Source organism: Capricornis sumatraensis, chromosome 19 (genome assembly GCF_032405125.1).
Source record: "Capricornis sumatraensis isolate serow.1 chromosome 19, serow.2, whole genome shotgun sequence".
Classification (NCBI taxonomy): Eukaryota; Metazoa; Chordata; class Mammalia; order Artiodactyla; family Bovidae; genus Capricornis; species Capricornis sumatraensis.
Window position 1 is genome coordinate 34,068,565 of NC_091087.1, and position 24,482 is coordinate 34,093,046.

A 24,482-nucleotide genomic window follows, 5' to 3' on the forward strand; every position below is an offset into this window, starting at 1 on the left:
GCAGGACACAGGCAGGAAGTTGATGACAGGGCTGGCATGCCCCGATCTGCCCAATCCTGAGTCATGGCAGCTGAGGACTCAGCACTGGCCGGCTGGAGGGTGCTCGTGCTGGCATGGCCTCTGTGTGCACGTGCCCTGTGTGTCTCTGTGTGTGTCTGCCCCATATACTGACTCCAGCCTGGTAAGCTTGCAGGTCTGACTTGGTGTGCTCCTGTTTCAGGGAGCACTCTGCCAGGATGGCAGCTGCTCACAGGACGGACGTCTCCTTTAGGGTGATGCTGACCATTGGTTGGTTCATCCTGGCCCACTTTCCTGGTGTGGCATCCACAGGTAAGCCACAGTATCTGGGCCTTTGCCTGTCAACAAAGAAGGTGTAGCCACTTCTGGAAGCAAGGGGCTGGGGGCCGGGAGCAGGAGCCTTGGGGGCAGGGGCAGGGCCGTGGGGTTCTGGCCTGACCCTGCTAACTCAATGACCCTGGGCAGGTCTTATCCTGTGCTTTGGTTTCATCAGGCAGCCTTTGGGATTTCAAATTCAGTGTCTACAGGTGCCAGGCACATGATGCAAAGCAGTGAAGCTGGCCAGGTAGAGATGTGGTCACCTGTAGAATGCAGGCCCCTGTTAAGGAACTCACCCTTTTCAGTCCTGGCCAATGGCCCCCACATGGGAAAAGGGGGGCACCTATTTCAGGGTCTATTGAATTTTTAAGAGAAGCCAGAAATATAGACTTTGTATAAAAGCTCTCTGCTTTTTAAAGGATGGCAACCAATTGAAAATTTATCAAACACTCGGGGTGGGGTGGAACAGACAAAAAACACACAACTGCCAGCCAGCCTGCTGTCTGGGAGCCACCTGACCTTCATGTTCCCTTCCTGATTTGCCATAAGATCTGGTGCATTAAGAACCCATGGCAGATTCATGTTGATGTATGGCAAAACCAATACAATATTGTAAAGTAAAAAGATAAAATAAAATCTGAAAAAAAAAGATACAGTGCATAAGATCATGGGCTTCCCTGGTAGTTCAGACAGTAAAGAACCTGCCTGCGATGCAGGAGACCCAGGTTCGATCCCTGGATCGGTAAGATCCCCTAGAGAAGAGAATGGCAACCCATTCCAGCATTCTTGCCTGAAGAATCCCGTGGACAGAGGAGCCTGGTGGGCTACATTCCATGGGGTGGCAGTCTGACTAGACTGAAGTGACTTAGCATGCACACGCACCTCCCCGCTCCTCCATCCCCTCCCCAGTTATTTAAAAATCGACTGTTTCAGGCTCACAACTTAATTCCTAGTGAGAGGAAAAAAAAGAGTACATTGAGGCTTGTTCACTGAGCAAGCATTCTCATCTCGTTTTGCCTGTGGCCTCTTCTGATCCCTTTCCCTCTGGGCTTTCCCCTGCTGTCCAGGGAGAGTCTCTGTTTCTGAGACAGCCTTCTCTGCTCACTGTGCACGGTACCCCACTGGGGTGTAGATCCTCCTGAGCAGTGGAAGGAGGGACTCCTCCCAGTGCTTCTATTTGCGGTGCAACACCCACCACGGGCGCTTTGAGTTCAGCTAAACATCCAGCCTCACGAGGCTACCGCAGGCCGTGCTTATGCTTGCGTGTTCACTTCCTTCAGTCGAGTCCGACTCTTTATGGCTTTATGGGCTGTAGCCTGCCAGGTTCCTCTGTCCATGGGACTCTCCAAGCAAGAATACTGGACTGAGTTGCCATGCCCTTCCTCCAGGGGATCTTCTGGACCCAGGGGTCGAATGCATGTCTCCTGCATTGCAGGCAGCTTCTTTACTGCTGAGCCACCAGGGAATCCTGCAGGCCATGCTGAGCATCAGGCTAAATTTGAAGGGTTTAGGACAGAAACACCACCTGCCATTGGTGTTTCATCAGGCACTCCTCTTTCATGGGAGTGGTCTTAGTAACATCCCACGAGCCTCCCAGAAGTTATCTTCTTTGGTTTCCCAGATAACAGCTCCTTAGGTGAGAGGAAACAAGGCCATCATTGGACAGGCATGGAATTGCCCCATCAGAGCCAGTATCTCGTATAGCAACTCCATAGATGTAACTTTCAGGGTTGCCATGTGGGATGTGCCCAGTTATCAGAGTCCCTTCACTCAGGGAAGCCCATAGTAAGACATCTTCAGCAGGATCATTATAAATATAATAACTGTGTGTGTGCACAGTCACTCACTCATGACTCTTCATAGCCCCCTTGACTGTAGCCTGCCAGGCTCTTCTGTCCATGGGATTCTCCAGGCAAGAAGACTGAAGTGGGTTGTCATTTCCTTCCCCAGGGGATCTTCCCAATCCAGAGACTGAACATGCATTTCTTGTATCTCCTGCATTGGTAGGCAGATTCTTTACCACTGTGCCTCATAGTTCCTGGTTTAGATGCCACTGACTAATCAGGGGTCACTTTTGTTATAATTAATGTTGCTTGGTAGCACCATTTATAGAATGCCATCTTTCTCAGGTTTCCAGGGAAACAGGGAGAGCAAATTAACTAAAAGTCAAATTCTCATGCAGAGGGGAAAGGACTTTGTCAACTTTTCAAACATTCTTTCCAGGGGAAAGGATGCCTTGGAATACAAATAATCTAGGTATATCACTGTCTAACTTTAAATCCTGGAATATCTTGAGGAGTCATCTGGTCTACCCTTCATTTGATAAAGGGAAAAACTGAGCCCAGAAGAAGGAAGTTCACCGAAAATGCGTGATGAACTAATGATGGGCATGGGCTAAATCCCAGGCCTCCTATGTCAGGGGTCCTCTTTTCTCTCTAAGGCCCTGCTTTTAGCTCTAGCAGGGAGGAGGCCAGAGCCATGAAAGTGCATGATAGCTCCTCCCACCCCATGATCTGTGCCGTCCTTGCTGGGGAGGCTGGTGGATGGTGGCAGTGACACCTCTCTGTGCTTGGCAGGGTCAGCTGAGTGCCCTGATCAGTGGCCTGAGTTGCAACCCTGGAATCCTGGCCATGATCCAGCCCACTATGTGTATATAGGCCAGGGCAGAGCACTGTTGCTTGCCTCTTCTGCCACGGTCTACTCCATCCGCATCTCAGAGGGAGGTAAGACAATCTCCTTCCCCCAGTACTCCCCGTCCCATCTCTCTGGTCTGCTGCCTCTGAGCCCAGCAGATAGATGCAGGTTGCCATAACTTTAGATGGACAAAACAAATGTCACATACTTGGAGCTCAGGTCAGAGCATCTGGTTGTTGGAGATAACCATCAACTCTGAGCACTTAAGGAATGCCTTGTCAGAGTCCAATCTTAATGAAACAAGCATTTATAGAGGAAACTCCTTATTGGTGCTCTGAGCAGTTCTGCTTATCTGACTTTCAGATGCTTACTCATTGAAGGCAGGGCACACAGTGAAGGCAACAAACCAAGCAGGCAATATTTACCCATCCCAAGACAGAGGAAAGTGAACATCATAAGCATAGCAAACATAGACGTGCATGAAGGAGGCCTTCTTACCTGCCTGGAGGAGATGGGGGCTCAGGAGGTCTGCCCGTCTCTCTGCTAGAATCTCATCACTAACACTTGTGTTCTTCAACCTCACTCCATTCCTACCTCTTCAGGAAAGCTAGTCATTAAAGACCAAGATGAGGCCATTGTTTTGCGTACCCGGCACATCCTGATTGACAGCGGAGGAGAGCTGCATGCTGGGAGTGCCCTCTGCCCTTTCCAGGGCAATTTCAGCATCGTTCTGTATGGAAGGTGGGTAGACGGTCCCCACGCTACTGTGGGTACCATGCCACCCTTGGATCTGATGCGGGGGAGATTGTCCAGAGAAGAGAGGAAGGTGAGACAGCAAGCCTTTAGTGTAAGAAAGGAATTATCATTACATCCTGCCCGATCACAATCACGAGCAAGACAGACACTGGCAATTTCGGTGAGTTGGAGAGGTACACGAGGTATTTTATTTACTGTGGCTCAGGTCTGGACTTAAGTTACAAAAACCCCTGCCAGCCTTTCAGCTGCTTTCTAATCATGTCATGGCTCAGGGAGTCTCCGTGGATGTTTATTAATAGGCTCTGATGGACAAGATAAAGAAAAATTCCAGGCAGTATTTGCCTCTGGCTGTGCTCCATCACCAAGCAATTGAGAGTTCTCAGAAGTGGTAGCCAAGAATACACAGGGTATGCAGTAGTTGTCCAGGTGATTCCACGTCTGATATGGACCAAATATAATGCACTTAGACCTGGAAAGAAGTGCCAACATGTTGACTATTGATGAGTATTTCTGCTTGGCCTGTTGGACTCATTTTGTTCCGGCTTGGGACTGTCTTGGTTGCTCATACTATGTCCACTGATCTTGGGCGGTCACCAGGTGTGAATGGTTCTACGGTGGCCACAGTGGGAGTCAGCAGCAGTGCCATCCCCTCTGGGCTCAGCAGCCACTAAACAGAGATGTTGGTCAACCACAGAGAGCCGTTTTCTCTCACAGGGCTGATGATGGCATTCAGCTAGACCCCTACTTTGGCCTCAAGTATATTGGTGTTGACAGAGGAGGTACCCTTGAGTTGCATGGACAGAGGAAGCTCTCCTGGACGTTTCTGAACAAGACTCTTCACCCTGGTGGCCTGGAAGAGGGAGGCTATTTTTTTGAAAGGAGCTGGGGTCACCGTGGAGTCATTGTCCATGTCATCGACCCCAAATCAGGAACAGTCATCCATTCTGACAGGTAAGGTTTGCCTTCACATCAACATATTCATTCATTCAGCACACACCTACTGGATGTGTGTCCTAGCCAGAGGCCACTCAGAGTGCTGAGCCATAAGCAAAACAGAAATCCTTGATCTCAAGGAGTTAGGTCTCTCCTTCCCAAGGCATCTTCCTTGTGAAGCAGAACTGAACAGGAACAGGCACATTCACACACACGTATGAACATGTACACACAGCATAGTTTCAGGCTGGGATCATCGGTAGTTAGGGGAAGACATAGGTGGTGCAGAGTAACTCAGGAAGGTCATCTTACATCACGTGGTCAGGGAGCCTAGTGTAAACAAGAGACATTTGAGCCGAGGACTTTGGGGTGAGGCTGAGTCCGGGAGTGATTGCTTAAGACTGAGAGCAGTAAGTGCAAAGGGCCAGGGCTGAGAAAGTGCGTGATGTTCTCATAGGACGGAAGGGCCAGCAGAGAGGTGGGAGGGCAGAGAGTGGTGGAAACGACATGCAATGACGTCGGAGTTTCAGGCAGAGGCAGGTGTGCGGCCTGGGAGGCCCAGTGAGGAGGTGGGTTTTATTCTTAGTAGAATGCAAAGCCACCGAAGTACTTTAAGAAAAAAATGATCTGATTTAGCTATAACTATGGAGAAGGAAATGGCAACCCACTCCAGTATTCTTGCCTAGAGAATTCCATGGACAGAGGAGCCTGGCAGGCTATAGTCCCTGGGGTTGTAAGAGTCGGACACAACTTAGTGAGTGAACCACCACATTTACATTATCCCCTCCCTCTTGAGCCTCTCTCCTACCTCCCCCATCCCACCCCTCTAGGTCATCACAGAGCACCGCACTGACCTCTGGCGCTACATAGCAGCTTCCCACTAGCTATCTGTTTACAGATGGGAGTATATATACGTCATCCCACCTTCTCCTTCCCCATTCTCTACATCTGCATCTCTATTCCTGTCCTCCAAATAAGCTCATCAGTACCATTCTTCTAGATTCCTTATATATACATTAACATATACTTATGGCTGATTTGCATTTTTGTACAGCAGAAATGAACACAACTTTGTAAAGCAATTATCCACCAATTAAAAATTTGCAAAATTAAATAAATAAAAAAGAAGTAAAAAAATAAAGGATACCTTCTAACTTGAAAGAATCGGCTGCTCTGTAGAGAGTGGATTGTTTGCAGAGAGCTAAAGTAAAGCTCAGGACTTCCCTGGTGTCTCAGGGGTAAAGAATCTGCCTGCCAATGCAGGTGACCCGTGTTTGATCCCTAGTCTGGGAAGATCCCACATGCCACAGAGCAGCTAAGCCCTTGCACCACAGCTACTGAGTCTTGCTGTAGAGCCCGGGAGCTGCAACAACGCAGCCCATGTGCTTCAACTACTGAAGCCCGAGTGCCCTGGAGCCTGTGCTCAACAGCAAGAGAAGCCCCTGCAACGAGAAGCCATGCACTGCAATGAAGAGTAGCCCCCTGCTCCCTGCAAATAGCAAAACGCCCATGCAGTAACGTAGACCCAGCACAGCCAAAAATAAATACATAAAATTATTTTTTTAAAAAGTAAAGCTAGCAGAGTTGGTTCAGAGGCTTCCACATGGTCTGGGCAAAGGATGTCACTAGTGAGGATTCAGGTAGAAGCAGCCGGCGATAGAAGTGGACGGACTGGAGAGGCATTCAGGAGGTAGAAACAGCAAGTCTCTCCCTCCTGTCCTCTCTCCGAGCTTGGGTGTGAGCTGGTAGACCCTGCAGAGGCTGGGCCTGACCAGTAAGCTCCCAGGGCTTCTTGTCCAGACCCAGCAGAGGCCAGTCCAGGCCACTTGGAGAGAAAGAGACATGAGGAAGGGCGCAGCTGGAGTGGGCAAGCAGACACAGCTGTCCTGGTGCTGCTGGAGGATGGGGATGTTGAATTTCTCAAAAACAGGGCAGGAGCCACGAGCATCCACAGGAAGGCAGCAAGAGCTGGCTGTGATGTGGTGTAGGCTGGCCCATTCACCTTGCCCTCCAGTGAATATCAGTAACAACAAACAGTCACTGGACTTTGTGCAAAACCCTGTGTTAACCGCTTTCTCCACGATATAGAACTGAATCTTCGTCAATGCCCTGGGAGGTGATTCTATTGTTATACAGATGAGAGCACTGAGGTTGAGTGAGGCTAAATTTGCTCAGAGACTTCCCTGGTGGCTCAGATGGTAAAAAAAAAAAAATCTGCCTGCAATGCAGGAAATGTGGGTTTGACTCCTAGGTTGGGAAGATCCTCTGGAGGAGGAAGTGGCTACCTACTCCAGTATTTTTGCCTGGAGAATCCCTTGGATAGAGGAGCTCAGCATCACAAGGCTTGGAAGTGTTGGAGCTGGGATTCAAACCCAGATCTGCCCAGATCCTGAGTCACTAAATTGCCCCCATGGGTCCCCTGGTGACAGCCACCAGCTTGGCCTGGGGTGGAGCAATCCTCAGCCCAGGGGTAAGGCAACCAGGATGCACTTGATTGGCACAGAGGCTATCAGAGAGCTCCCTTCGGAGGAGAGAGAGTGGTCTACTCCATTGTGCTCTGACTCCTGGCTGGTGCTTCTTTCTTAAGCATTTTATTAGATTACACTCAATTTATTCTTATTTTAGTTTTGAGTATTAACTTTTGTAGTCGCTTTACAATCTTGTGTTGGTTTCTGCTGCGAAGCAAAGTAGATCAGTGATACGTATACATGTATCTCCTCATTTTTGGACTTCCTTCCCATTTAGGTCAGCACAGCACGGAGTAGAGCTCTCTGTGCTGCACAGTAGGCTCTCATTCGTCATCTAGTCTATACATTGTGGTGCATGTGTGACAATCCCAGTCTCCCAGTTCGTCCCACCCCTTTTCCCCCCTTGGTGTCCATATATGAGTTCTCTACATCCGTGTCTCTATTTCTGTTTTGCAAATAGGTTCATCTGTACCATTTTTCTAGATTCCACATATCAGTGATATAATATGATATTTGTTTTTTTCTCTCTGACTTACTTCACTCTGAATGACAGTCTCTAGGTCCATCCACATCTCTGCAACGGGTGTTGTTTTGCTCCTTTTTATGGCTGAGTAATATTCCATTGTGTATATGTACCACATTTTATCCATTCCTTTGTGGATAGACATTGAGGTTGCTTCCGTGTCCTGACTATTGTAAGTAGTGCTGCAAGAACACTGGGGCACGTGCATTCTCTTGAACTCTGGTTTTCTTCAGATATACTGCTGCTTCTTAAGTAGTACAATACGGATTACTCATGGCAGCCAATCAAATTGAATTCATCATTGAAGTGGATAATGAGATATTATACCAATAGCTGGTGTGGAGATTCCAAAGTCAGGATGCCTGCCCCTTCCTTGTCTCCTTTGGGTAAAGTATGAGTCAGTGGGCTCAAGAATCTGACAGCTAAAGGTGTCTGAGTAAAGAGATTAGTAAACACTAAACACACACGGAAATGCAGGCTATGGTCACTTGAGACCTGGTCACCTGGAGGTTACTTGCATAAAGTTACTTGGAGAAATAAGAACTTAGATCAGCTCTGGGGAGGTAGTAAGCATTTGACTGGCTGAAGAGAAGTTTAGAATGATAGAGTGAAGGCAGGAGTGGGCTTGTGGTATGATTATGAGACCCTGAGATATGTTAGGATTGTAGCAGACGTTTCATAGGAAAGGTCAGTGGAGAAGGAAGGGGCCTAGGTGGGGTCAGACCAGGTTACGGAAACAATTAAAAGTAAGTTTGACGACCCCTGAGCACCCACGCATCCCCTCACCCACATCCCCTAACTCCCTGTGTTTCCCTTTTCTCAAATCTTGGCTATTCACGCTGGTTTATTTTTCTAGATTCCTTGTAGAACTATTTTGCTTGTTAAGTTCCAAGACAAATTCTTTTGGAATTTTCATTGCCATTGTACAAAATCTTTATGCTTAGTAAGTATGCTTTATATTTAGAGTTGGGATCATGACAAAATTTTATCTTTCCTTTGTAAATTCTTGTCACCTGTGGTGTAAGTTTTTTGAGATCTCCATTTCATAGCTGCTTTATATGTATGAGGATGGATTATCTTTGACAAGTCTTAGATGATTTTTTTTTCTTTGCTGTAATAAAAGCTCTTTTCTTTAAAAATCATGACTCGAGATTTTGGATGGCATGTTAGCTGTCTTACCACAGGTAGGTGCTTAGAGCTCTCTTTTTGCACTGCTGTTAGGACTATTAATATCTCCTCTCCCTGCCCCTTTCAGATTTGACACCTATAGATCCAAGAAAGAGAGTGAGCGTCTGGCCCAGTATTTAAATGCCGTTCCTAATGGCAGGATCCTTTCTGTTGCTGTGAACGATGAAGGCTCTCGAAACTTGGATGATGTGGCCAGAAAGGCGATGACCAAACTGGGCAGCAAACACTTCCTACACCTTGGATTCAGGTATCCGTCATCACTTCCATCACTTCCCCGGGCTCCAGAACACTAAAGCAACGCTAGCCCAGACAGACTTTACCTAACTTCCTTCCTGGTTTCCCCAGGGCCACGTGACCCTCAAGGGTGACCCTGGAGGATGCAGGCACACACATCCATCTGCATTGGATATATTACGACTTGTTTTTAAAGGGAACCTAGTTTTTCTTACAAGCATATTCCACTCTTCAAACTTCAAACTCTCTGGTATATAAACTCATTCATTCAGTCAGTCACTTACTAAATATTAATTGAGTATCTACTGAAGGTAAGAGCTGTGCCTCAGATGTACAATGAATGGTCATCTTCCTTTCCTTTGGTGAAAGGATCATAACGTGCCTCAGGGGGTTGGCAGACATCTGTTTAGAGACTATATGAATTGCCTGCCTCTGCCCTGCCAAGACCCTCCCAGCAGAAGGGGTACTTTGATGTGCTCCAGAGCGAGTTTTGTTTGCCTGGGTTTGCAGCGTCATGCCTGATTCTGGAGGTGCGCACGCTTTGGCATGAAGATAAATGCGTTATGGTTTAGCCAACAGTAGCCACACCTTTGAATCGTGTTGAATCAGATCTCGGTTTAGCGGAAAGTTGAGATCATCTTCCCCATGGCTGTTGGAGATAGAGACGCCCTGTCCTTTGGCTCTGCAGATGATGGGCAAGATGGGGGCAGGCCAGAGGCTCTCCTGGGCTCTGAGCAGAGCAATTTTACTGACTGGGTGGAGTAGGGCTCCAGGTTCCAGGGTGCATTTTCCACCTGCCCACGGGCAACTCCCTCTGGAGGATTTGGGCAGGAAACTTGGGCAGCCAAAGATGACAATGACACTGTAGTATTGCAAAGCTCCTTTGTTGATAAAAACTGAGGGCATTGCTATTTCATCGTCATATAAGCCAAAAGGCCAGTTTGTTAATCTACACCAAGAGGTAGAACCACAAAGAGACTGGCTACACATGGCCTCAGCAGAAGAAGGGCCAAGATCTGGCATCCAATTTGTCCTGAATCTTGAGTCTGGGCTGGACCTCCTCTTCGGTGATGGCACGCAAGTGACTCACCCTCTCTTTGAACTGTCCCCATGATGTGTAAAATGGGATATTTCAGGAGTCAGCTCAGAGGACTCTGGGGAAGGTAAAGGTGATGATATGAGCAAAGTATTTGCCACTGTGGGTAGCATAGAGTAAAACTCAATGAACATTAGCAACTCTTCTCAAGAGCCATGGGAAGGATTGTCGTTGTTCAGTCGCTCAGTTGTATCCGACTCTTTGTGACCCTATGGACTGCAGCACGCCGGGCTCCTCTATCCATGGGATTGTCTAGGCAAGAATACTGGAGTGGGTTGCCATTTCCTCCTCTAGGGGGTCTTTCTCATCTAGTGACTGAAACTGCATCTCCTATATCTCCTGCCTTGCAGGAAGGTTCTTTCCCTGCTGAGCCACCAGGGAAGCCCCAATGTATGACATAGGTTGTATCAATTCAGTGAGGGAGAGTGTGTTTGTTCAGTAAACATATTTGGGTATTATTACTTTTTTAAAAAGAGATCAGTGTCAGAGACAGGGAAACAAGCTTTGGGGATGCTAAATGTGCCTCCAGCTCTTGATCTATCTGTTGATTTGAGTTGGTGGTGTAGGAATAATTGGAAAAGTGGAGGAGAGGCATGTGGGTCCTCTCTAGACATCCATGTGATCTGAAGCTGATATTTTCCCTTTTCTGTTGCTTATCTTCCTTCCCTGTCTTCCGCTATCTGCTGGAGTTTGCTCAAACTCATGCCCATTGAGTTGGTGATGCCATCCAACCATCTCATCCTCTGTTGCCTCCTTCTCCTCCTGCCCTCAATCTTTCCCAGCATCGGGGTCTTTTCCAATGAGTCGGCTCTTTGCATCAGGAGGCCAAAGTATTGGAGTTTCAGCATCAGCCCTCCCAGTGAATATTCAGGGTTGATTTCCTTTAGGATCGACTGGTTTGATCTCCTTGGGACTCTCAAGAGTCTTCTCCAACACCATAGTTTGAAGGCATTAATTCTTCAGTGCTTAGGATGGATGCTCTTAATATGTTCTATGAGTAAAAGAGATACATAGGCAGGAATTACATTGTTACCCTTCATTTGTATATAGACCCACTTTGAATGACAAACTCAGAGCACTTAAATTCAGCAGAAGATCTGAAACTTAGGCCCATCGTAAGTTCGTTCATCCAGAAAGTGATTACTGAGCAGAAATTGAAATAAAGCACCAGGAAGGGACTAGTCATACTGAGTTCTTGCAGGAAGTCATGAGGTCTTGCCAGAAGTCTTGAGCTCCCAAGGGAAGGCAGACATAAAAGAATTGATGATGGTGTATGAAAGAACAAGAAAGGGAAGGAAGAGAGATGAACTTGGCAAGGTGGGCACAGGATGGCCTTTTGCTCAGTGCCAAGAAGCTTGCTCTTTATCCAGGTCAGTAGGCATTGAAACATTTTTAAGCAAGTGTGACACAGTCTAATCCCCAACCTCAATGAACCCCAACCTTTGATCTGAAGATGAGATCAAAACAAAAATAATCAAACAAATATGAGCTATTGATAGCTCATAGTAAGAGAGAGGCTGGCTTAGGTATTAGAGGTTGGATAAAGATCGATAAGAAAACCTCCCTGCCTTAGAGCAGTGCACATTTCAATGGAGAGAAGAAGAGTGTATGACTTTCCAAAATCAGACCCTTCTTTTTCCTCCTTCGCTCTTCATGAAAAAAACGCATCTGTTTCCTTCCCAAGGCCCAGTGCCGATTGCTCGGGACTCAGACATATCTTCCCAGTTTTCCTCGAGCTTGACTTGGGAGAGAAATAACCTTTCTCCCTTGGAGCATGTCTCCTTATTTTCCTGAAGGACTCAGAACTCTTGCTTCAGGACCTCATTGAGCCTGGCAAGTGGTATGTGGGTCTATGGGCTTGTTTGTTTATGATTCATGCCCCATCTACTGCCAGAATGGAGTTGCAGAGGCTCAGGATCCACAAACATCAGGCTAGTCAGATGGCCTTTCAAATGGTTAGGAAAGCCAGGGCTTGCTGAGAAAGGCTCTTGTTCTTTTGGAAAAGGGAAGCCCAGCCCAGGAACTCATTTCCCCAAATAGCCTCACTATGACACTATGTTAACTCTGCTTCCAGTACAGGCTCAGACCGGTGAAAACTTTACTTTTTGTTGTTGTCTTTTTTTCAGACACCCTTGGAGTTTCCTAACTGTGAAAGGAAATCCCTCTTCTTCCGTTGAAGACCACATCGAGTATCATGGTAATAAACGGTGAAAGGCCATTCCCCTCTGGGTTTTTCTGACCACTAGGCTCAGGGGCTTTTTGAACCACTCTCCTCCCAGATAGTGCAGTGGTAGAGAATCTGCCTGCCAATACAGGAGACATAAGAGACACAGGTTTGATCCCTGGGCTGGGAAGATCCCTTGGAGGAAGGCATACCAACCCACTCCAGTATTCTTACCTGGAGAATCCCATAGACAGGGCAGGCTGGCGAACTACAGTCCATGGGATCGCAAAGAGTTGGACATGACCAAATACACCCCCTTCTCCTTCCCCAGAATATGGCTGATCCATCTCCCAACACACTGTTGAGTGACTAGCTGCTTAATGGCCAGGTTACATGAGTGGCAAAAGTCCATACTGGTTTAAGGCTGATCACTAAGATAATGTTTACATTTGCAAAGAGATCGTCATCTGTTTACTCCCAAACAAGTGACACAGGAACGATGAGAACTGGGTCAGAACCAGCAGAAGTAATATTTTGATCTAAAAAGATGCTTTGAGGACTGCACTGGCAGTCTAGTGGTTAGTGGTCTGTGCTTTCACTGCAGGGGGCATGGGTTCCATCCCTGGTTAGGAAACTAAGATCCCACATGCTATGCCTTGTGGCCAAAAAAAAAAAGCAAGATGAAGAAGTTCAAGATCTACGTGTGCAGGGGGCTTTCTCTGCCTTAGCATCACATCTTTCCTAATTCGGGGGTCTGTGTGGTTGCTGATGCCTCCGATCTCCTCTTTGATAGGACACCACGGCTCTGCTGCTGCCCGGGTGTTCAAACTCTTCCGGACAGAGCATGGTGAGCTTTTCAACGTCTCCTCATCCAGCGAGTGGGTTCAAGGTGAGAAGCTTGGGACCCCTTGGTAAAATTCCACAGCGGGATAAAAAGTCGGGACTTTGCAGAAGGAGAATTTTTCTTTCCACCAGTAAGACCGCTTGATGGCCTCAGTGTCAACTCAGTTGGCAGCTGAGAGCGGTCTTTAATCTGGGCTCAGTAGGGAATAACCCAGAGGGATGTGCCCTTTCACGGAATGCCTCTTCTGTGCCAGGCGATGGCACTGACAGGGGATGCAGACAGCAGTAGGACCGGCCTTCAAGGAACTCACACACGGGGACATGGGGGGTGGTGTGGAAAGCAACACTCTTCATGAGCACCCTCAGACAATGGGTTCCTGGCTGGATCTCATCTTTCTCCTTTTGGCAGTAATGAAGAATAGCTGTTGCTTTTATAAAATAAGATAGTCAGTAAGAGGCACTTGCAACGAAAAGGTGGGGGAGGCGGGGAGGTTGGCAGATGGATTACAGGCCTCTGGGAGCCAGCCTGGTGAGAGTCTGGACTTCTGGTATTTGATTCCCACTGGGCCGAGGGTACTCGGAGGCTGCGCCCAGCATGGCCAGTCTCAGCACCCTGCTTGCCTGACCCTGATCTTTGCTTTCTGCCTAGATGTGGAGTGGACAGAGTGGTTCGAACATGACCAAGTATCTTACACGAAAGGTGGAGAGAAAATTTCAGACCTCGGGGTGACTCACCCAGGGAAAATCTGCAATCGCCCCATTGATATACAGGTAACCAAGAAGTTATCAAGGCTTTGTCTTGAAGAAGATGCTGTAGGTCACAAACTCTCTTACTGTCTGAGTGGTGTGAGTCTCATGGCCCTCCTGTGATGTCGGTAATGCCGGAGAGTAGCGTTCTCGTTTTAAAGACTGACCTGGAAGCTGATTGTCTGCTGATTGTCCATGACTTTCAAAGCCAGGATTCAGATTCTCTTCTGGGTCCTGCTAAAGAGTTCCTTTTCTGTCTCCTCAGCCTGAATCTTCAGCCATGGGTGAGGGTGCCCAGTGGGGGGAGTGAGTGTATGACCTTCTCGGCTTCATGCACCCATTCATTTCTTTGGGGGCTTCAGGTTCACAGGGTGTAGCTGGAATTCAAGTGCAGGCTGAGACCAGCCCAGGTGGAGAACACCTACAGTCTTGTTCTCCACTTACTGAAAGTCAGCCTTCACAGAATGGACAGTATTTGCTTGGGATCTTCACTTAGAGTTAACTCTGTTCAAAGGGGACCGGGGCTTCCCAGGTGGTGCTAGGAGTAAAGAACACACCTGCCAAGGCAGGAGATGCAAAGATGTGGCTTCAGCCCCTGAATCAGAAAGATCGCCTAGATTAAGAAATGGCAACCCATTACAGGATTCTTTCTGAAGAATCTCATGAACAGAGGAGCCTGGCAGGCTACAGTTCAGGAGGTCACAAAGAGTCAGACACAACTGAGCGACCGAGCAAAGAGGACCTAGGCTTTCTCAGCTGGCTCCATCAGGAAAGTGTGGCACAACTCAGTGGCTCAGCTGGTGAACCTGAGAGCTCAAAGGAGAATAGGAAAGACAGAGACATAGGCAAGAAAATGGAGTTTATTTCCTTATGCCTGGTCTCCTTCCAAAACAAGATTTGGGGCCACTTAAATGTCTGATAGAGAATTTGACTTCCCAGATGCCTCAGTGGTAAAGAATCCTCCTGACAATGCAGGAAACGCAAGAGATAAGGGTTAGATCCCTGGGTTGGGAAGAACCCTTGGGGGAGGGCATGGCGACCCACTCCAGTATTCTTGTCTGGAGAATCCCACGGACAGAGGAGCCTGACAGGCTACAGTCCACAGGGTTGCAAAGTGTCCAACATAACTGCGTGCACGCACACACACACACACATACACACACACACACACACACGAGAATTTAGAAGACCGTCTCTGCCCATTTTATCTTCTATCAGCCAATAAAAATAGAAACATTTGTACCATTTTTTCTCAGATTATCTAACCTTAGGTCCCAGGTCATCTGACTATTTTCACTCCTCCATATCCCTCCCACCCTCAAGGCTTGACTTCTGCCCTCTGCCTTGCAATACAGGGGGACCGCAGGACAAGGGCCACTTTTCCAAGAGAGGATGGTCAGTTCTGCGGTTAGCAAAGGCCAGGGAAACCTTTCTCATTGTTTGGCCAAGGCTGTCCGTTCATATGGCTCCAGCGTGGTTGAGAAGGATTTACCCAGATTCCATTACACGTTATAGACTCTTCTCAGGTCCAAGAGAATCAAAAAGCGCTGACTCCCCCAAAGCACATACTTCTCAGATTTAACTTTATTTTTTTTCTTGCAACCCTGCACGTTCCAGCTCTAATTCTGAGAGAGCCCCAATTGGATTCCTCCAGTTCACTTGGCTACAGGAAGTCCAGTCCTATACCAGGGCTGCTCCCTCCCCAAGCATTTCTGGAAATCCTCAAGGAATGTGTCCATGCTCTGCAAATCCCTCCCAGTGTTTGCTCTGCCAGCTGTCTGGCTCCAGACCACTGTTGTTGAGAAGACCACTTCTCCATGCCAGGAAAATAGCTTTCCTTAGGCATTTCTTACTCTCAGGAACTTTGATCCGAGCTGATATGGACTCTTCCCAGAGAGTGTCAAAGCACCACTAATCCCAGGCTCAAACAGTCTGTAAAACTTTACTGAAGGCTTGGAGAGAGCAGAGGAAACCAGTGAAAATATATGTATTTTTCCCATATGTCATACATGTAATAGTATATGACTGCTCACGTCCCAGGTGGCTCAGTGGTAAAGAATCTACCTGCACTGCAGAAGATTCAGGTTCTATCCCTGGATCAGGAAGATCTCCTGAAGAAGGAAATGACAACCCATTCCAGTGTTCTTGCCTGGAAAATCCCATGGGCAGAGGAGCCTGGTGGGCTATAGTCAGAGGGGTTGAAAAGAGTCAAACATGACTTAGTGACTAAACAACAACATGACTGCTCACCAACTCAATAATCCCAGACCTTCCATGGGGACCCAACCCCGTACTCTGTAACCACTAGGCTGCCAGCACACTGCAGGGCCCATTTACTCTGCTGAACAGCAGAAACTAACACAGCATAGTAAAGCAACTATACTCCAATACAAATTAAGAAATAAAGAAACAGGAAGTACTCTATCCTGAAAATGTCAGGCTCACCTCCTTTCTCGCCATCAACCCATTTCTTTATAGTCATCAGAGGTAATGAGGTAGAGGATACTCTGGGTTTTTCTGAAGTCAAAAAAGCAAAACCAGGCTTATGCTATATTTACCACAGGTGAGAGAAGCAAGATTTCATTCTCTTTATCAACAGAGCGTGAGACACATCTGCCAGGAGCTAAATGCCCAAGATAATTAACCCACCAGAGAGACTGAGACAAAACTGAGATGCCCAGGTGCCTATTTTTGCCACCATGGGAAATCACAGGTTACTGAGGTCACTTGCCACCTCTGATCACCCCGAGGGCCCCACACAAGGGGTCCCTGGGATACCTGCTGTCAAATCCTTTGGAGGGGAGGGGGTGTTAGGACATTGTCACCTGGGCAGGATGGTGAGTTGGAAAGAAAAAGGAAATAGTTAAGACCAGCACAGTTGACCTCAACTCAAGGAAAGTTTTTCAACATCTGATCATTTGTGATTCTGCAAAGTCAAACCCAAAAACCATAGTCCCCAGTTCCCATGTCCTCACCCTTCTGATGGTTCTCCTGGGCTGAAATCTCCTTGCTTCCCACCTTCTCTGTTAAAACTCACCCGCCTTTCAAGGCCTGTGGAACCTAATGGACTCACATGTCCTTTGGGACCTGTGAGGTGCCCAAAACACCAAATTTAAGGTGGCATTGCCTCCCAGGTGCCAACTCTGCACTCACGTGACCCTGGAGAGTGAGTGCTGCCTTAAATGTTGCACCCTGGGTTCCTCACTAGCAATCTTGGCCATATCTGTCAGTCAAGCTATTTAATTTAGTGTCTCAATTTCCTCCTAAGCAAAAATGGAGATAATAATTGTTCCTTCATGGGATTATTTTGTGGATTTAATGCAGCAATACATGAAGCTTCTGACCTACAGCGAGTGCCTATAATTTTCTTTTATTATTTTAAAATTATTTGTTTATATTATTATTTATTATGATATTGCTTGTTTAGTCACTAACTTGTGTCTGACTCTTTTGTGACACCAAGGACTGTAGCCTGCCAGACTCTTCTGTCCATGGGATTTCCCAGGCAAGAATACTGTTGTGGGTTACCATTTCCTTCTCTAGGGGATCTTCCCGGACCAGGGATCAAACCTGTATCGCCTGCATTGGCAGGCGGATTCTTTACCACTGAGCCACCAGGGAAGCCTATGACATTGCTAGTTATTTTATAATTATTATCAAGAATAACAATCACATTGTGTCTACTTAAAGTGAAGATCAAGTTCACTGAACAGTGGGAGAGCCCTTTTTACTCTCCTTATCCAAAACTGAGGTCATTCTTATGATTTAAAAGAGAGAAAAAGAAAAACAATAAAATTGAATAGAGGTTTTCTTGAAATTTTTATTGGATGTTGTACCTTAAAAAATGTCCAGCTCCCCTGGATGATGTTTTTAGGCTCAGTTCTCAATATTCAGGGATGTCCTACTGAAAAACATGCTGGCCTCAAGGGGAAAGATCTGGGAGTCAGAGGAGTGGGCTTGACAGTCAGGTGACCTTGAACTTGCACCTAAATCCCTGTGAGCCTTCCTGATTTCCTCTAAGGGCAAGTCAGCAGTGCCTGCCTCTCTGCTGCAGGAACCACCCCAGATAAGGGCTGTGAGCGTGTTGCCTGCAGGAAAGGCCTGAATTTTTATTCTGGCTAAACTCACATTTCCACAGCTCTCCTCCCAAACCACAGACAACGGATATCTGCTGGGTTCAAAACAATGTTTCCTAAAAGCTCCCCCCGCCCTTTTTTAGATGGACTATACTTCGCTTTCCTATTTGCCCAGCCCTGGTCCCTTTGGTCTTTGTGCCGAAAAGGACAACAGCTGCGGCCCTTGCTCTAAATTGCAAGTCTCTGATGACAGCCACCGTCGTGGTACAGACACACCCCAGCCCCAGGGTGAGCCCCAGCTGGCAGGGACCGTGCCCTCCTTTGAACCCACTCCTAAGATTCTCTACCTGGCCTTCGAGCTGCCATCAGCTGAGACTCTGCTGTGTGCCTGGCCCTGGATTGGATGCTGAGATCAGGGAAGAAGCAATACCTGGCCCTTCCAGAGCCTATCACCCCCCTGATAGGAGACAGACACTGAACGCAGGACAGTAGGGACAGCAGCGCAAGGGACTGCGAGGCACCACACACCTACCCAGCGTGCATCTATCACTGGATGAGTCCAGATTCAGACTCTGGCCCTGCCTCTTACCAGCTGTGTGACGCTGGGCAATTACCCAACCTCTCTGAGCATGTTTCCAACCAGCATCAACCTCATAGACCTCAGCGCCAGGAAGATTGAATGCAATAATGTATGGAACTTAGGGACTTCCCTGGTGACCCCCTGTGGTTAAGATTCTGCACTTCCAAGGCAGGGGGTGAGGGTTCATTCCCTCGTCAGGGAACGAAGATTTCATGTGGTGCACAGTGAGGCCAAAAAATAAAAAACAAATTGAAAAAAAATGTATGGAGCTCCATAACTACAAAAGGGGTTCTCAAACTTAACTTCCCATTGGAATCACTTGGGGCAGCCTTTCAAAGTTTTCATGTCCAGATTGTACCCTAGACACAATCAAATCCAAGACTCTGAGGATGGGGCCTGAGCATGAGCTTTTTTTTTTTTTTGGTGGCTGCACTGGGTCTTGGCTGCTGCATCAGCTTTGTCTAGTTGCAGTGAGTGGGAGCTACTCTAGTCGTGGTGTGCAGGCTACTCATTTTGGTGGCTTCTCTTGCTGCCAAGCACAGGTTCTAGGCACTCGGCTTTCAGTAGTTGCAGCCCATGGGCTCAGTGGTTGCATTTCACCGCCTCCAGAGCACAGACTCAGCAGTTGTGGTGCACAGTCTTAGTTGCTCTGAGGCATGTGGGATCTTCCCAAACCAGGGATCAAACCTGTGTCCCCTGCATGGGCTGGAGGATTCTTGACCACTGGATCACCAGAGAAGTCCCAGCAAGAGTATTTTTTAAAGACTCCCCACAGGATATGGAGTCACATTTGGGCACCAGCAGGCTGATCCAATGAGTCTTCAGTAAATGTTGGCCACTGTGGACATACTGGTGGAGGAGACTGGTACAAGTTGTAGAAAGCAGCCCGCCCAGCTCTTAAAAGAGCATGTGGTGGTGATAAACATTCTGTAAACCGTTCCCCAGTATAGTTACTCACTGGTTTGGATACCAAATATGGTGGGACCCCAGGCAAGATGTTTATCCACCCTGTGACTTCATGCTGCCCTTCTTATAACAGAATAGAGAAGGAAATGTTAGAATAATGGTCTAAAGCCATTGTAAATAAGTTTCGCAGCAGCAATTTTAGACTTGTGAGTATATGTTTGTAACATTAATCATCACCTTCCTTCTTTACAAAGAGAAATGACTTTGTAATTTCTGTGCCATGCCCAGGCCACTACATTGGATGGAGTCAACCTCACCACTGAGGTTGTCTACAAAAGAGGCCAGGATTACAGGTTTGTGTGCTACGACCGGGGCCAAGCCTGCCAGAGCTACCGTGTGCGATTCCTGTGTGGAAAGCCTGGTAAGCAGCCCCTTACTGGGGACACTCTTGCCTCCGTGGCTCGGTTCCTCCAGCTGGCAGCTATGCACTGCGAGTTTGGATGGTGGGGTCAGCCGCCTCTGGGTATCTCAGTGACATGGTGCTCCTGCCAAGTTCTCGATGGAGAGCCCTTCTATGACACAGGAACCGTGGGAGGGTCCTCAGAGTTGGCAGGAGCCAGTAGAGCCCCACCCTGCCCATACGCCTTTCAGGAAGGGGAAGGGCCTATTCAAGGCAACCAGTGTGCCGTGGACGGAGCTGACCTTCCTGCAGCCCGCCCCCGCCTCCCCAGAGATACGCAGCCCATGGCCTCTCTGGATGCTATTATTTTAAACCCAGTTCCCGAGGTGCTTGTTAGCAAGGGTTGGAAATGGTCGGTTTCTTCTCGAGGGCACTTGGCCATCTCCAGAAGGCAGTCATTAGCGATGGGAGTTTTTTGGAAGAGAAGGCTGACAGCTACTGTAAATAATAGTTGAGAGAAACTATATTTGTTTTACATCTTTTGCAAAGTGGGTGTGGAGAGACAGCCCCATTTAACTCCAGCTAAGGAGTTAGTGGAAAATTCCCCTGCCCGGAGCTAATGAATGGCTCTTTTCTGGTAGGGCTTTTTGATGACTTCAAATAAAAAAAAAAAACCCATACCAAGACTGGTTCGGGGCGAGCCTGGTGATTTGGGTTTTGGATAGGCAAACCTGGCATTTACTGATTTAGGGAGGGTAAGGAAAGTGGTGGAAGTTTACCAGGAGCAAAGGTTTATCTCTCAGTCTCTCCTGTTTTGGGTTATAGTGAGGCCCAAACTCACCGTCACCATCGACACCAATGTGAACAGCACCATCCTGCATCTGGAAGACAATGTACAGTCATGGAAGCCTGGGGACACCCTGGTTGTTGCCAGTACCGATTACTCCATGTACCAGGCAGAAGAGTTCCAGGTGCTCCCCTGCAGAACCTGTGCCCCCAACCAGGTCAAAGTAGCAGGTAGGACATTTGCTTACCCCTTCCTAGGCTAGATGAAACTGAAAATTGCTAGGCTTAAAGTTGACTGAAATAAAAACAAATTTGTATTAGTCAGCTATAGCCATGATAATGCTACATAACAACAACAACAACAAAAAACATTTCTTAAAATTTCATGGCAAACTTTTATTTCTTACTAATGCATCTACAGGCTATATGGGGTTCAGCTTTTCTAGACTAAACTTGGCTCCAAGGGTTGGGTTTGGGTCAGTTCCATGTGACTCTCATTCTTCCCAAAGACATATTATTATTCATGGTGGAGAAGTGAACCGAATCAAGGAGGACTCCTAAGGCCTGCCTGAGCTCCAAACTTGAACCGTCTCACACCTACCTTCCAATAGATCATATGGTCCAGCTCAACATGAATGGGGAGCTCTATTTCTCCCATTAAGACAGAGGGGAGGGAGTGAATATTTGTTAGCAATAATTTAACTTACCACAAAAATGTAAATATCTTCTTTCTCTACCTTTTACATTTCCTTTTTCTTGACTTAAATGCCCTTGTTATTTATGTTATGTGAGGTTACTGGAATTATAGATGGTTAGAAGTAAAAAGAGTGCTGTCCAAATGGCTCAGTGGTAAAGAATCCGCTTACCAATTCAGGAGATGAGGGTTTGATTCCTGGGTCAGGAAGATCTCCTGGAGGAGAAAATGGCAACCCATCTAGTATTCTTGCATGGGAAATCCCATGAACAGAGGAGCCTGGTGGGCTACAGTCCATGAGATCACAAAGAGGTGGACACAACTTAGTGACTAAACAACAACAAAGATGTAAAAAGAGACCTTGTTTATAGTCCAGGTCAATTATTCTTTGGGGAGGGGAGTCATGTATTGATTAGAGTTGTTGGTTGTAAGTGACAGAATCCAATTCGACTACCTTAAACAACATAGGAATTGATTGGGAAACTATTCAACTTAGAGAGCTAAATAGAAGCTGGGCAGTCACACTGCAAACAAGGACCAGAAATAGGGCAGCTTCGGGGGTCTGGGGTGCAGGAATGCATGGGCAGCCTCCTTAAGGCATCACTATTTGCATGTCCTGGGACATGATGCTTGAAAGTTACCTTCTAGGGAGACAGCATTGATTCGGTTGATGACTCACATGCTCACCCTCTGGCTAGGACACCATCATTAACTGTCCTGATGGATACAGTCACTCCCCAGAGGAAAATTGAGATGTATTTGCAGAGAAAGGAAAATCAATACCAGGCATTAAAAATATCAGCTGCTATATGTGGAACCTAAAAAACTGGTACAAATGGACTTATCTACAAAACAGAAATAGAGTCACTGGTGTAGAGAACAAGCTTGTGGTTTCCAGGGGCTAAAGAGCAGGAGGGATTAATTGGGAGATTGGGCTTGACACATACATACTACTGTGTATAAAATAGATAACTGATAAGCACCTACCATACAGCACAGGAAACTCTACTCAGTCCTCGGTAATGGCCTATATGGAAAGGAATTTTAAAAAGAGGGGATGCACTTTGTTGTACAGCAGAAATTAACATACCACTGTAAATCCACTATAACCCAATAAATCTTTTTTAACTATATCAGCTGCCACAGGACCATTGTACCTAAAGAAGTATTAGAATCTAGGGGTAGCAGAATACTATGGATTGAGAAAGTATAACCAACATATGGAAAGTATCTATTATCTTAGAAACAAAACTACAAAAAGTAAAATTCGACACAGCCTTTTTGGCTAGTGGGAGTGTGCTTGAGAAAGAATTTGGGGGCTTTCTTCTAAGTGCAATGGCTTCTTAGACTTCCTAGCACCCCACTTACAGGATGGCCCCGAGGGAAGCAGTTCCTAGTAAGTGCCAGACCTTTGGGCCCTCCTTGGATGCCCTGTGTCTCCCGAGGACAGTAGAGGCAGACAGGCCTTCTGGGACGTCAGGTGTCCTCTGGGACGCTTGGCAGGAGTGGCATTCAGACGTTTGAGCTTTGTCACTGCCCTCTGTGCAGTGACCCTGATTCTGGGGCTGCCTTTGTGGCTTCTAGGGAGGTGAAAGCTTGCCTTTGAGGCCCAGCCTTCAGGGAGAGAGAATAAGGAGCACCGCTGGAAGAGGCCCTGGTCTGTTCACACCAGCCCCGATCTGCACCTCAGTGCTGGGCACCTCCAGGCCTGGAGGGAGATTCCAACGTGAACAGGACCTAACAGGGCAGCGGGTAGTGCCATGAGTGACCTTGAGAAAGGGAACCGTGTGATATGAGGGCACTTCTGCCTCGCCCCAGAGCATGGTTCAGGGGTAAATGATCGAGCATGGCAGTGTTTGACCAGTGGTTCTAGGGGCTTCTAGAAGACTGTTCAGGCTGGACAGAGTGTGAGATGGTGCTGCTCTGGGTCCTGGGAGGACCAAGGAGGAAAGAGTGAGTAGAGAGGAGTATACCCCCCACGGCAGACCCTCCAAGCTCCTTTGGTTCATGACTGCCCATGTCTGTATCTCCAAGTCCCACAACCCAGCCTCCCCTGTGCCCCCTTAAGCAAGGGTGGGACCATCTTGCTCAGAAGCTTTAGGGCTTTTGTGAAAACAGCACCCCCAGTGAGAAAAGTCCCAGGGAAGGGTATCTGTAAAGTGTGTGTATGTGTCTGCCTGTCTGTCCTGGGGAGGCCCTCATTTCTCCTCTTCAGCTCCAAGCCCATCCTCTGGCTGTCCATCCCCCAGTGACGTGGAGCGGGGACTCCAGCTGCTTCGCTCTTTTCCAGAATGGCACCGCCACCCGGTTGCCGTTCCATGTCCTCCTCCCAGGCTGGCTGCAGAGCGGGACGCAGCCTTCCTGACTCCTCCTTCCTCACTGCCCCCAGATTCCAGTAAACAGGCCTTTTTGCATTTTAAGGCTTTTCTGATGGGAAACAGATGGGGATAACAAAGTCATGAAAACGTGTGAATCATCTAAAAAGAAAAAATATTTCCAAGTTTTGCCAACCACAGTGCGATTCTCAACACCTCCTGACATGGCAATGGGAAATGTCTTCAATTTTCTACCCTGTTTTCATTCTCCACTTCCCACTTTGCTTGTAACCACCCAATATCACACTCACACACTTTTAAGTAATACTACTGTTTTCACTCTCCATGATAACATAAAAAAGGTGGAGGCTACTGTTTTCTCCATGACCCAGATGAAGAAACATCTTCTTCATTTCTTCATGAAAATTAAATGTCTAGACTAACGCTTTCCGCTATGTTAGCCACCAACCACTTATGGCTAAATAAATGTAACTAAAATTAATTTTAAAAAGGAAATTCCATTCCTCAGTCATACTAGCCAGATTTTAAGAGTTCAGTGACCACCTGGGGCCAGTAGATGACACGGAGTAGAGCATGCCCTTCATCTCAGAACTTTCTGGGGATTGCTGCTGTTGTAGACCCAGCAAGTCTGCTTGGAGGATATGAGCCAAGATTCAGACTCAGAGCTCTCAAGTTCAAAGGCTACGTGTTCTCTCAGCATCCTCACTCAAAGATGACTAGACAGGAGGCGGAATCTAGGGCACTCTATAGCTTAAATCTGCCTCTCAGGGACCCTCCAGCCC

The 24,482-nt window shown here is 47.4% G+C and overlaps 1 protein-coding gene across 1 annotated transcript in view; it reads left to right on the forward strand.

The window, feature by feature from the left end:
- Nucleotides 1-236: 236 nt before the first annotated feature.
- The window catches only part of CEMIP (cell migration inducing hyaluronidase 1), a 65,623-nt gene continuing 41,377 nt past the window's right edge, over nt 237-24,482 (forward strand). Inside the window, exons 1-10 of the mRNA XM_068991321.1 lie at nt 237-330; nt 2,913-3,059; nt 3,573-3,711; nt 4,441-4,677; nt 8,906-9,085; nt 12,295-12,365; nt 13,126-13,221; nt 13,825-13,946; nt 19,773-19,905; nt 20,710-20,901. Of these exons, the coding sequence (XP_068847422.1) occupies nt 237-330; nt 2,913-3,059; nt 3,573-3,711; nt 4,441-4,677; nt 8,906-9,085; nt 12,295-12,365; nt 13,126-13,221; nt 13,825-13,946; nt 19,773-19,905; nt 20,710-20,901 (1,411 nt within the window). The remainder of the gene's footprint in view (nt 331-2,912; nt 3,060-3,572; nt 3,712-4,440; nt 4,678-8,905; nt 9,086-12,294; nt 12,366-13,125; nt 13,222-13,824; nt 13,947-19,772; nt 19,906-20,709; nt 20,902-24,482) is intronic.